Source organism: Procambarus clarkii, chromosome 1, assembly GCF_040958095.1.
Source record: "Procambarus clarkii isolate CNS0578487 chromosome 1, FALCON_Pclarkii_2.0, whole genome shotgun sequence".
Lineage (NCBI taxonomy): Eukaryota > Metazoa > Arthropoda > Malacostraca > Decapoda > Cambaridae > Procambarus > Procambarus clarkii.
The window spans coordinates 20,949,548-20,961,778 of record NC_091150.1 but is presented as its reverse complement, the minus strand read 5'-3'; the positions used below and the strand labels follow the sequence as shown (position 1 = coordinate 20,961,778).

The 12,231-nt window shown below is 51.8% G+C and overlaps 1 protein-coding gene across 2 annotated transcripts in view; it reads right to left on the bottom strand.

The window, feature by feature from the left end:
* Positions 1-12,231, bottom strand: part of LOC123754242 (uncharacterized) — a 125,416-nt gene that overhangs the window by 32,051 nt on the left and 81,134 nt on the right. For both annotated transcript variants that reach the window (XM_069314559.1, XM_069315021.1), the window contains exon 9: positions 4,602-4,816. In XM_069314559.1, the coding sequence (XP_069170660.1) occupies positions 4,602-4,816 (215 nt within the window). The remainder of the gene's footprint in view (positions 1-4,601; positions 4,817-12,231) is intronic.

Genomic DNA, 12,231 nt, shown 5'->3' with positions numbered 1-12,231 from the left:
CGGGAAGCCCGGGCAAGGTGTTGCTAACCGGTTAAGAAACCCAAACATAACAAGAGGGTAGATTATAGCACTGAAAACCCCTGAGACGTGTACAAGCACGGGGGCCTAGCAGAGGGCCGCCAAACACTACCAGTGGAACTATAACCACCTTAGGCAGACCCCCACCAGGCAAGAAAATGAAAAACAAAAGAAAAACCCCGCAAAAGTACACCGTCTCCAGAGGCAACAGAAACCGGCCGCCGCTTAGGTGGCAGGCTGCGCAACACCTTGACGCCCTAACCAGCACAATACCAATCCCTACCCAGGGCCAAACAAGGGCCCCAAGCCCCAGCTGGCCCCAAGGGCGAGGCAAATGCCGAGCAGCAAGAACCTCTACGGGAATGGTTCCCGAACGCCCCAGGGAAGATAACCCTGTTACGCAAGGGCAGTACTCACAGGGCGCTTAGGGAAGTCAGCCACTAAGCACATGCAGCCCCGGCACTGATGAAGTACTCCTGGCCACCACACACCACAACACACGGCAGTGAACGCCACACAAGGCAAACACCGCCTAGGAAACTGAGGCCAGAGAAGCGTCAATCCCGGTTTACATTAGCGAACGAACTGAAGCTTGGCAGCCGGCGCGGTAGGTCCGGGGCTCCCCCCTCCCCCTCCCGGGGTGGGGAGGGCTGCGCGGACGATCGGCGCGGCAGTAAAGTGTGATGTTTGCTTGTTTGCTTGTTTCCTTGGGATTGTAGGGAGTTTTCTACCTCTCTGTTCGGTTTTTGTTGTAGTTTCTTACCATGTGGGGTTTGTTTTGTTACGCCTACCTTTCTGGGTGCCTAACCCCGGTCGATGGCAGATAAGGAAAACCCCCAACCATATGGGGTTTTCCAGGGCCATTGCTCCCTGAAACCTCTCTGAAGGGGCCAGGTTCTGGCGCTGGTCCCTGGTAGGTCTGAACTCCTTAGCTAATGTCCCGGTCTAACATAACATACATTAGCCCGATAAGCTCCAGGGAGCCGTAGGGGCTCCCCACAGAAAACCCTGAAAAAAGGTGAAAACTCACCCCAGAAGCTCACTCACACACCCAGTCGCATGTAAACAAACCGCAACGCCACCCTGGTGGCCACTCCGGGAAACTGGCAGACGAAAATGGCCGCCAGCAGGGGCTGTGGCTGCAGCTAAAGATACAAAAACACGCCAGCAAAAATGGGAAGCAAGCAGACTTTCTGCTGTTGGACGCCGCCCAACAGCAGAAAACCCTGGCAGGGAGCAAACCGCCCCAGAACTGCTAGCAAGCATTCCCCACAGCCCCGGGCACCAACAACAGAGGCCCCGGGGCAGAGCTGTCCTCCAAGCCCTCTGCCCTTTAAGAAAAGCAAGAGTCCATGGGAAAGGCAGCAAGAAAGGGCCGCTGGTAAGACCCAGAAGCCTTGGCAGGAGGAACTAGCTCGAAAAACCTCCGTCCCCCAACCCGAACAGGGCAGCCCCCGAAAACCGCCCAAGTCTCGGCCCCAACTAAACCCTGCCCCGACCCCGAAACCCACAGACAGTCCGGAGCCAGGAACAGGGAGGGAAAGGGGCGAACAGTACCTAACCAAAACGGGGCAGCCACGGGGCGTCCGAGTGGGAAACCAACCTAGCATGTTGCAGCAACCTAACCTAGCTTGCAACACAGATGCCGCCTGTACTCTGAACAGTAATAATAACAAGAGAGTACCGGAGAACAAGCAGAGAAAATCTTTCGCAAGACTTCGGGTCAAGGTGTCAGTGACCCAACAGGCAGCATGACAGAGGTTAAAGTGGCGACTGTCACCCGGAGACAAGGGCACAGTAACCAACGATCCCGTACAAGACGGGTTGGAACCTGGAAGACACATTCAATGGTCCCTCGAGCCCAGACAGGGGTTTCCAGGGCCCGTAGGCTGACTGCTATGGGAAGCCCGGGCAAGGTATTGCTAAACCGGTTGGGGAGAGCACTGAAAACCCCTGAGATGTGTACAATCACGGGGGCCTAGCAGAGGGCCACCAAACACTACCAGTGGAACTATAGCCACACTGGGCAGACCCCCAGCAGGCAATTGAAAGTAAAAACAAAAACAAAAAAACAAACAAAAAAGTACACCGTCTCCAGAGGCAACAGGAACCGGTCGCCGCTTAGGTGGCAGGCTGTGCAACACCTTGATGCCCTAACCAGCACAATACCAATCCCTACCCAGGGCCAAACAAGGGCCCCAAGCCCCAACTGGCCCCAAGAGTGAGGCAAATTCCGAGCAGCAAGAACCTCTACAGGAATGGTTCCTGAACGCCCCAGGGAAGATAACCCTGTTACGCAAGGGCAGTACTCACAGGGCACTTAGGGAAGGCAGCCACTAAGCGCATGCAGCCCCGGCACTGATGAGGTACTCCTGGCCACCGCACAACACAACACACGGCAGTGAACGCCACACAAGGCAAACACCGCCTAGGAAACTGAGGCCAGAGAAGCGTCTATCCCGGTTGACATTAGCTTACGAACTGGAGCTTGGCAGCCGGCGCGGTAGGTCCGGGGCTCCCCCCTCCCCCTCCCGGGGCGGGGAGGGCTGCGCGGACGATCGGCACGGCAGTAAAGTGTGATGTTTGCTTGTTTCCTTGGGATTATAGGGAGTTTCTACCTCTCTGTTTGTTTTTTTGTTTTAGTTTTTTACCATGTGGGGTTTGTTTTGTTATGCCTACCTTTCTGGGTGCCTGACCCCGGTTGAAGGCAGATAAGGAAAACCCCAACCACAAGAGGGCTTTCCAGTGCCATTGCTCCCTGAAACCTCTCTGAAGGGGCCAGGTTCTGGCGCAGGTCCCTGGTAGGTGTGAACTCCTTAGCTAATGTCCCGGTCTAATATAACATACATTAGCCCGATAAGCTCCAGGAAGCCGTAGGGGCTCCCCACAGAAAAAAGTTCAGATGGTGCATCCCATTATATGAAGTAGTAGGGTACTGAACATTCTAAGATTTTAAAACTCCCACAGGGTACACAGGGCTCACAACGTCTTCCTCAGGCTTTCAGTAAACACATGCCATTTTGAAAAATACAAATAGTGGACATCATTCCTACATGTGAAGGCCTCAGTACTGAGAGATCAACCAAGACTGGTGCTCTTGGGAAATGTTTAACAGCTAAACAGCACCAACAATGCTTTCTCTTAAAGTTAAAGAATAAACCATGCCTGAAGAACTAGCATTTTATACCTTAACACAGACCACACAGTTATGAGCAACAGAAAGGGGATGTTTTTGGACAAGGAAACAACTCAGTGTTCCAACAAACAAAGAGCACACTCCCACTACAAAATGTGCAACTTAAAGACACCAGGAGCAGAAGCAAATATCTAGAAGAACAATCGTCTATAAACAGTGTCTTCCAGAGAAGGAGCCACACAGAAATGAGGGGTAATAAAGCTCAGACACACAAACACGGTACCACACCAGCCACACAGGAGCAAGAGCAGGCCTTACGAGAAGAAAAAGCCCAGCAGATGCAATCAAAGAAAATGCTGAGCCAAGTGTTGCAAGAGCCATCGGCCAGAGATAGCATTACAGACAGCACCAGACATGAGCAACACTGGATATCAGCTGGAAACAATCCTAGGATAAAACCAGAAAATGGAATCTGCTGTAAATGCCTGCCACACTTTCCCAGTAAAAACTAGCAGAAAGCATGAAAGCTGGGCAAACCGACTTTAATGCCAGACAAAGTTATCTGCAGACATTCAGACAAAGTAAGATGGGCACACAGAAATACAGACTTTAGGTGGAATGAAGAGAAAGCAAACTCTTAAGGACCAGAAACTGGGCAGAACCAAAGGGAAAACTGGCCAGAAAACCAAACAGGCCACCCAGAAGTTGGTCAAAACTGAGCAGGAAGACCAAGATGCAGACCAAGATGTTTGCCTCTACTGGATGACCAACCAGTAGAGGCAAACCCAGAGAACAAGGAACCTGACCCCCCATCGAACAGCCTTGGGAGACCAAAGCCTTCAGGGAAGATAACTTGTGAAAAATCTTTCCCAACAGCATCAGGGGACAAGGCCACAAAGAACAAGGCAAGGTGGGTGGTGGTAACAAGAAACCACAATGAAAATCATATATACTCTATGCCTGTGAAATGTCAATAGAATAAAATCCATACACAGATCTGAAGGGCCAAGAAAACTTCAAACATCAGTCTCCTGGGGTACCGAAGCAATTCCTGACGAACTAGCTAAACATAGACTGGATAGTGAGTGTGTTGCCAAATCCAGCAGTGAACCAACAAGGAGTCAAAACATTCCTTGGAGGGAGTTTTAAGTGTCCCGAGGCCACCTTTCATTGATTTTATGGCGGTCTGCCTCAATATTAAGTTGACTCCTGATCCCCATGTGCTCATATCTCTTAAGAGGAAACAAGGGAAAGTTGCAATGACTCTTGGGTACTTACCAAAGGCTAATCTGACCAATAACAGCCAGTCCTTAGACTTTGGGGTCTCCTGAGGTTGTAGTTTAGAAATGCTTTCTGCATTGGATGAATATAAAGAAATTAAAATATATAAATTTGAGAAAAACTAATTTTGTTTTGTAATTCAATAAATGTTTAAAATAAAACTTACTAAGATATACTTCCGATGGCACAGTTAAACACAAACAGGGATCTGCTATTTCCAAGGCAAGTTATGTGAGTTCTAATAATCCATGATGAAAAATCATTTTTTGTCATTCTTAGGAATGTTAACTTGGGCATCTCTGCAAGAATGGCAACCAGTTGTGCGAGCAGTTGTTGTCCTGATGTGTGTAAACTACACTTCTCCACCTCCAAGACTGACAGCTGGAAATAAAAACAGCCAATGTTATTTTAATTAACTTTAAATGTTGAAAATGAACTAAAAATTAAGTGTTAAATGTAATAAAGCCAGCATTGAATGTAATGAAACACCATTTTCTGGGTGAGACCCGGAGGCTACCTGGATCTATCGAGCTAATATGCGATACATTAGTCTAGGGCATTAGTCAATATAGTTCAGCCTACCAGGGACCATGAGCCAAAACCTGACAACTTCAGAGAGGCACAGGAAGCAATGGCCTCTAGAACCCCCCTGCCAGGTGGTTAGGGGCATTCCTTATTTGCCATCAACCAAGGTTAGGCACCCAGAAAGTCAGACATAACAAAACACACTTGGTAAGAAAATTGCAACCAAAGACCAAACAGGGAGGCAGAACTTCACCAATTCTCAAGGAAACAAGCAAATAAGCAACATCATACTGTCTGAGCAGCCCTCCCTTCCCCAGGTGGGGGAGTGGGAAGCCCCAGACCCACCGTGTCGGCTACTCAACCCTATTTCAGAGGCCAAGTGTCAAAAACAAAATGAAACCGCCAACCAGAGGGAGGAAAGGTGCCAGGGGGGGCCTCCGGGGCTCACCAAGAAAATTATGTTTTATTACATTCAACGCTGGTTTTCTGTGGGAAGGGGAAAATGCCCCTATGCCCCTCTTCGGCTCCCTGGAGCTAAATATCCCATGATAAGTAAAAGAGGGACTTACCCGGGAGGTGGCAGCCAGGCGCTCCTTAACTCGAAGTTGAGACAACTGGCTGCAACCTGCGCTCCAAACCCACACACCTGGGCATGTGCGGCCAGGACCCTGTTCGACCTCCAAAATCCCTGCACCCAAATATCAGCCCAAGACATGGTGCTGAAGACGTAGCCAAAGCAGCAAACTGATGAACGTCATGAGCACAAGGATAGACCGCAGGCTGGCTAGACTTAATAACCCTGCAGACGACCTGGGAGACTTGAGCCCTGGAACAGGGAATGAGGGAAACCAGATCAACCCAAAGCATGTCCCCAGCCAAGGAGGCCGAGGCGCGCAGATAACGACAAAGAGCCGCAACCGGACACAACACATGATGCAACCATGGCCTGACCAACAAGGCATCAATGACCCAATGGCCCATCTGGAAAGCCGCAGTCTTGGTATTAGCCAAAAAGGAAGGAGACAGCTGCAACCGAAAAAAACGACCACGAGGCCCAAAAGAGCAGAAACCCCTGCGCCAGACAAGAGCATGAAGCTCACCAACCCAACCCCCAGAGCCCAATGTCAACAGAAACAGAGCCTTGGAAAAACAATCTTGAACCGAGGGGCCACCACAAACCGAGGAGAAAAGAGAGCTCCTGGCCTATGGACCAGGACGGTTCAGGCTGCACATGAGCAGGCTAGAGGTGAAACAAAGCACAAGAAAACATACGGAACGGGGCAGAAGTAACATCCACCCCCAAACGCAAGCTGGAGCGGCTCCGACAGCGCCACACAACAGTATTCGGCATCAAATGATGGTCCTGAAAAAGTCAAGAAAGGACAAGACAACCTGATCAGAAAAAGAAGACAATCTATGAAGAGACAGAAAATGGGGAAAAGAACGGCAGGAAACTTCATACTGTCTCTGAGACGAAGCTCGCAGGTGAGATACCATCAACCAAACCGGTCGATCTGTTGAAGGAGGTGGAGCCGCGGAAAATGCCCCTGGTACAGATACCGAGCAAGCAGCACCTAAAAAAATGGCTGGGCCAGCCACCAAGGGGCTACTAGGACAACTCTCCTGCAGTAGGACTCCAACTGAGCCAGAACGCGAAGCAACAGCTGAACCAGGGGACAGACCTACAGGTAACCCGACCACGACCAGTCATGCTGAAAGGCGTCCACGTGAAGGCTCAGCAATCGGGGAAGGGCGCCACGTATATCTGGAGACACCTCGACCACACTGACGCGAAGAGGTCCAACTCTGGGAGCCCTTACGTCCTGAAGAGCCAACAGAAGGTATTGGCGTCGACCATCCATTCTGTGGATAGGGGAATGAACCAGGACAGGCTGTCCACCAGGATGTTGGACACCCCCCGGATATAAACTGAACGGAGAGCCAAACCCAGAGAAACCAGCAGACGAGCCACTTGAAGTGACCAGCCCCAAAGAGCCAAGGACCGAAGAGAACCCCCACGGTTCAGGAAATGAACCACCGGAGAGCAGTCCAAATGCTGCCGGATCGTGGAGCTCAGAGTGACCCGAATCCTTCGCAGCTACAGCCAAAACCACTATGAACTCCTGTACAGTGCTGTGAGCCCGACGAAAGGACAGACCCCACCGTCCCTGGCTGGGCCGGTGAGCACCTGTCATAAAGCCCCAGCCAAGAGACAACGCATCTGTGAACACATTGAGCAAGGGCTTGGGTAGGGGTCAAGGCAATGAAACCCGAAAAATCCCGAAGAGGAATCCAGCGATGCAGCAGTCGACACAAGGCCCACGGAAGCCAGACCCAGCGATCACCAGAGATGGAACAGGGACAGAGTGGTCTCCGAAGGAACTAGAACAGAAGCCGAAGCCAAAGCCAACCCTGTAGATAAATCTAGCATGACGAAGTTCAGACTCCCGCACAACTGCATGAGCAACCACCGATTGACCCAGGACCCCACAGAAACAGCTGAAGGTGGGACGGCAACATCTCCAGAGGACAAGGAAGCAGACCATGAGTCCACACACAACGCGGTTACTTTGCGATTACCTTGCGATGATTCCAGGGCTTAGCATCCCCGCAGCATGGTCCTCGACCAGGCCTCATAGTTGCTGGACTGGTAATCCAGGCTGATGGACACGGCTGCTCGCAGCCTGACGTATGAATCACAGCCTGGTTGATCAGGTATCCTTTGGAGGTGTTTATCAAGTTCTCTCTTGAACACTGTACTCACCTATTTGTACTCACCTATTTGTGCTTGCGGGGGTTGAGCTTTGGCTCTTTGGTCCCACCTCTCAACTGTCAATCAACTGGTGTACAGATTCCTGAGCCTACTGGGCTCTATCATATCTACATTTGAAACTGTGTATGGAGTCAGCCTCCACCACATCACTGCCTAATGCATTCCATCCGTTAACTACTCTGACACTGAAAAAGTTCCTTCTAACGTCTCTGTGGCTCATGTGGGTACTCAGTTTCCACCTGTGTTCCCTTGTTCGTGTCCCACCAGTGTTGAATAGTTTATCCTTGTTTACCCGGTTGATTCCCCTGAGGATTTTGTAGGTTGTGATCATGTCTCCCCTTACTCTTCTGTCTTCCAGTGTCGTAAGGTGCATTTCCCCGCAGCCTTTCCTCGTAAGGAAAGTGTGACGGGGGTCGGCCAGTTATGTCCCTTATGTGTAGTTGAAGCGTGTAGGCCCAGCCAGGCCCGAACCAGGGACGGAACCAGATGGGAATTCCTCCAGTGCACCAAGAACCCAAACCCGGCGAACTGGGAAAGAGCCACCCCTCCTGTGAGCAGACAAGGAGACTGGCTGGGAGCCCACACCAAACAGTCGTCGAGGTGGTCCAAGACCCGAATACCAAGCAGACGTAGAAAAGCCACCACGAACTGGGTAAGACGTGGAAAATGTCACAATCTGGCCAATGAAAAGGCAATGAAAACAAGAAGCATGCCGCTCCACCACAAACCAAATCAATCCCTGAACCACAAAGGAAGTGTGACACATCAAAACACATTCCGAAGAGTCAGAGACACCACCTAACAACCTGGCCCTAAAAAAGGCTGGATTTGTGAAAGTCATCCAGATACACACAAGACAAATTCAGAAGGAACCCGAAAATCCACACAGTCCTGATGCGGGACTGGACCAAGATAATTCGACGGAGAGAAGGGGAAGAAGCCAGCCCTGCCAGCCCCAAATCCCCCGAAGGAGGAAGAGCCGCCCAATCGTCGCACCAAGTGTGGGCAAACAGAGCCAGCCTGAAGGCAGGCTCTGCCTAACTCCCAGCACCCCGTCAACAGGGTGACCTGCAAGGGGACCAGCACCCGCTCCGAGGGGGGAATAAAAAAACCCAGCGTTGAATGTAATGAAACGCTATTTTCTGGGTGAGATCTGGAGGCTCACCGGAGTTTATCCAGGCTGATATGCATATATTAGACTTTGGCATGAGTCAGTGTGAATGGAGTACCCGAATAGAGTCATCAGTGGATTGGGTAAACTGAGTCACTAACAAGCAACAAAACTCGCAGGACTCCGGGTCAAAGGTGTCAGTACCAACCCAACAGGCAGCGTGACGGAGGCAAAAACAATGAGAGTCACCCTGAGACAAGGGAACAGAGCAACCCTCAAACTCGCACAAAGTGAGGGGGGGGGGGCTCAGAGGTCACATCCATTGGACCCACACGCCCCCGTGGGGATTCCTAGGGTCCTGAGACAGAACTCACACTCAGGGAAACCCAGGCAGGGTACCGCTAACTGGCACCCAAGTCTACCAATAAACTTTCTAGAAGCTGGACCGATGGGACGTGTCCACTCACGGGGGTCTAGCAGGAGATATCACCAGAACTATACACACACAGGGGGGGCAACCAACAAAGGCAGACCCCACCACCAGGCAAACAAAATAAAAACAAAAAGAAAACCTCACAAGATGACAACGTACCCAGGTGGAACAGAGCCGGCTGCTATGAGAGGTGACAACAAGCTGCGCAGTACTCTGTGACCCTACCAGTGCAAACTACCTCTTACCCTAAGGCGAACAAGGGTGCAACAAACACCAAAAAACACAAAGGGCTGCCGAAAGCTGAGCAGCAAATGACCAAGCTACAAGAACCTAAGGAACTTGTGGAAGGTGGCCCCAAGCCCCAAGGGCAGTATTTACCAGGGAAGAGAAGGCACCTAGAGAAGGTAGGTGCCTTCCTACCTGCATGCCTAGGCGCATGCAGCCCAAGTACTGAAGAGAATACTCCTGGCTTGCACACCATCCAAGGAACAGCCCACACCACAAGGCACAGAGCTGGAGACAATGTCAGGAGCCAGAGCACACGACTCTAGCCTCGTGCATCAGCCTCAGAACTGAGGTTTTGGGTGGCTGTTTTTGGGGGTAGAGGTGGGCTGCGCAGATGCCGGCGCAGCAATGTGGTGACGTCATGCTCGTTTGCTTGTTTTTCTTTGGGGAGTTCTGTCCACTTGTTTGACTTTTAGCAGTAGTTTCAACCAGAACAGTGGTTTGTTTTGGGATGCTTTCCTTTCTGGGTGTCTGACCCAGTCGATAGCAAACATAGAATGCTCCAAATCACATGTGCATTGCTATAAGCCATTGCTCCTCATGCCTCTCGGAGGGGGGCCAAGTTCTGGCTCGTGGTTCCTGGTAGGCCTAAGAATTCTATTCACACTGATGCCAAAGTCTAATACAGTATATTCATATCAGTCTGGATGAGAACCGGGGAGCTGCAGAGGCTGCCCCCTCCAGAAAAACAAAAAATTTATAAAATAAAAACAAAAGCTGCCCCCTCCAGAAAAACAAAAAATTTATAAAACAAAAGAAGAAAAAGAAAAAGCAAGAAGCCGTCTTGCAAGCAAAGCGAGCAGAGCAACACCGCACTGACCAGACGAAGACGGCTTCAGAGGAGGCACTGGCACAAAAACTGCACCAAAGGCACGACCACAAAACTCGTACCAAGTCTGCAAGCCAGGAATACCCCGGAACCTCAAAAAACCAGCGTTGAATGTAATGAAACGCCATTTTCTGGGTGAGCCCCGGAGGCTCCCTGGAGCTTATCGGGCTAATGTGTGTTATGTTAGACCGGGACATTAGCTAAGGAGTTCAGACCTACCAGGGACCAGCGCCAGAACCTGGCCCCTTCAGAGAGGTTTCAGGGAGCAATGGCCCTGGAAAACCCCATATGGTTGGGGGTTTTCCTTATCTGCCATCGACCGGGGTTAGGCACCCAGAAAGGTAGGCGTAACAAAACAAACCCCACATGGTAAGAAACTACAACAAAAACCGAACAGAGAGGTAGAAAACTCCCTACAATCCCAAGGAAACAAGCAAACAAGCAAACATCACACTTTACTGCCGCGCCGATCGTCCGCGCAGCCCTCCCCACCCCGGGAGGGGGAGGGGGGAGCCCCGGACCTACCGCGCCGGCTGCCAAGCTCCAGTTCGGAAGCTAAGCGTCAACCAACGCGAAAAAACCGCCGACCGGTGGGAGGGAGGGTTTCCAGGGAGCCTCCGGGGCTCACCCAGAAAATGGCGTTTCATTACATTCAACGCTGGTTTTCTGTGGGGAGCCCCTACGGCTCCCTGGAGCTTCATACCCAAAGAGAAGGAAAAGAAAGGGCTAACCCGGGAGGCGGCCGCCACAAACTCTGCAACGCAAAGCCAAGACAACCGGACGCAAACCTGCGACCCAAGGCAACAAGAACGCCCAAGAACAGACGCACACATGGATGGGCGGCCAAAAACCCGTGCGACCCACAATTCCCTGCGCCCGAAATGAGCCCGAGACGTCACCAACACAGCAGCAATTGCTGCAAACGTCTGAACAGCACGGGCGCAAAGACAGACCGCAGTAAGAAGGAAAACACTGCGGACGACCCAGGAGACCCGAGCCCTGAAAACAGGGAACGAAGGAACCGGATCAACCACAGCGCATCCCCAGGCATGGTACGCCGGCAACAGCAAAAAGCACAACTGGACAACACAGGACGCACCCCCCGGCCAAACCAAACAAGTACCAATACCCCAAGAACCCCTCCGGAAAGCAGCCGCCTCGACCGTCGCCAGGACAGAGAAAGGCTGCACACCAATAAAGCTACCACCAGTACCAAAGAGGAGGAAACTGAAACCGAAGGGGCTACCACAAACTGAGGGGAAGAGAAGAAGGCACCCTGAACAAGGACCAGGATGGCTCAGGCGACTCATGAGCAGGCCGGAGGGGAAACAAAACGCGAGAAGACGTAATAAACGTCATACAGTCTCCAAGACGAAGCTCGCAGGTGGGACACCGTCAACAAAGCCACCTGAACACCATAGAGATGGCGATACCTGCGTCAAAATACCAGACGCGAAGAGCCAAAGAGAAAGCCGAACCAGTCACGGACAGGACCGATTCGGCCTGCTGAAAGAGGCGAAGCCTCAGGAAAAACGCCCCGGGTACGGACACCTATCAAGCAGCGTCTGAAAAGAAGGCCGGGCCGGCCACAGTGGAACCATAAGGACTGTTCTCGTGGGAATGGGCTGCAACTGAGCCAGAACCCGAAGCAACAGCTGGACCGGGAGAAGAGGTACAGGTACCCCCCACCTCGACCAGGCCTGCCGAAAGCCTCCACCGTGAAGACCTCGCAGGTGGGAAGGGCGCCACAAAACGGGCGACGCCTAGACCACGCCGACCCGAAGACGTCCATGGCCATGAGTCCAGAAGCCCAACAGAGCCAACAAAACGCATCGGCGAC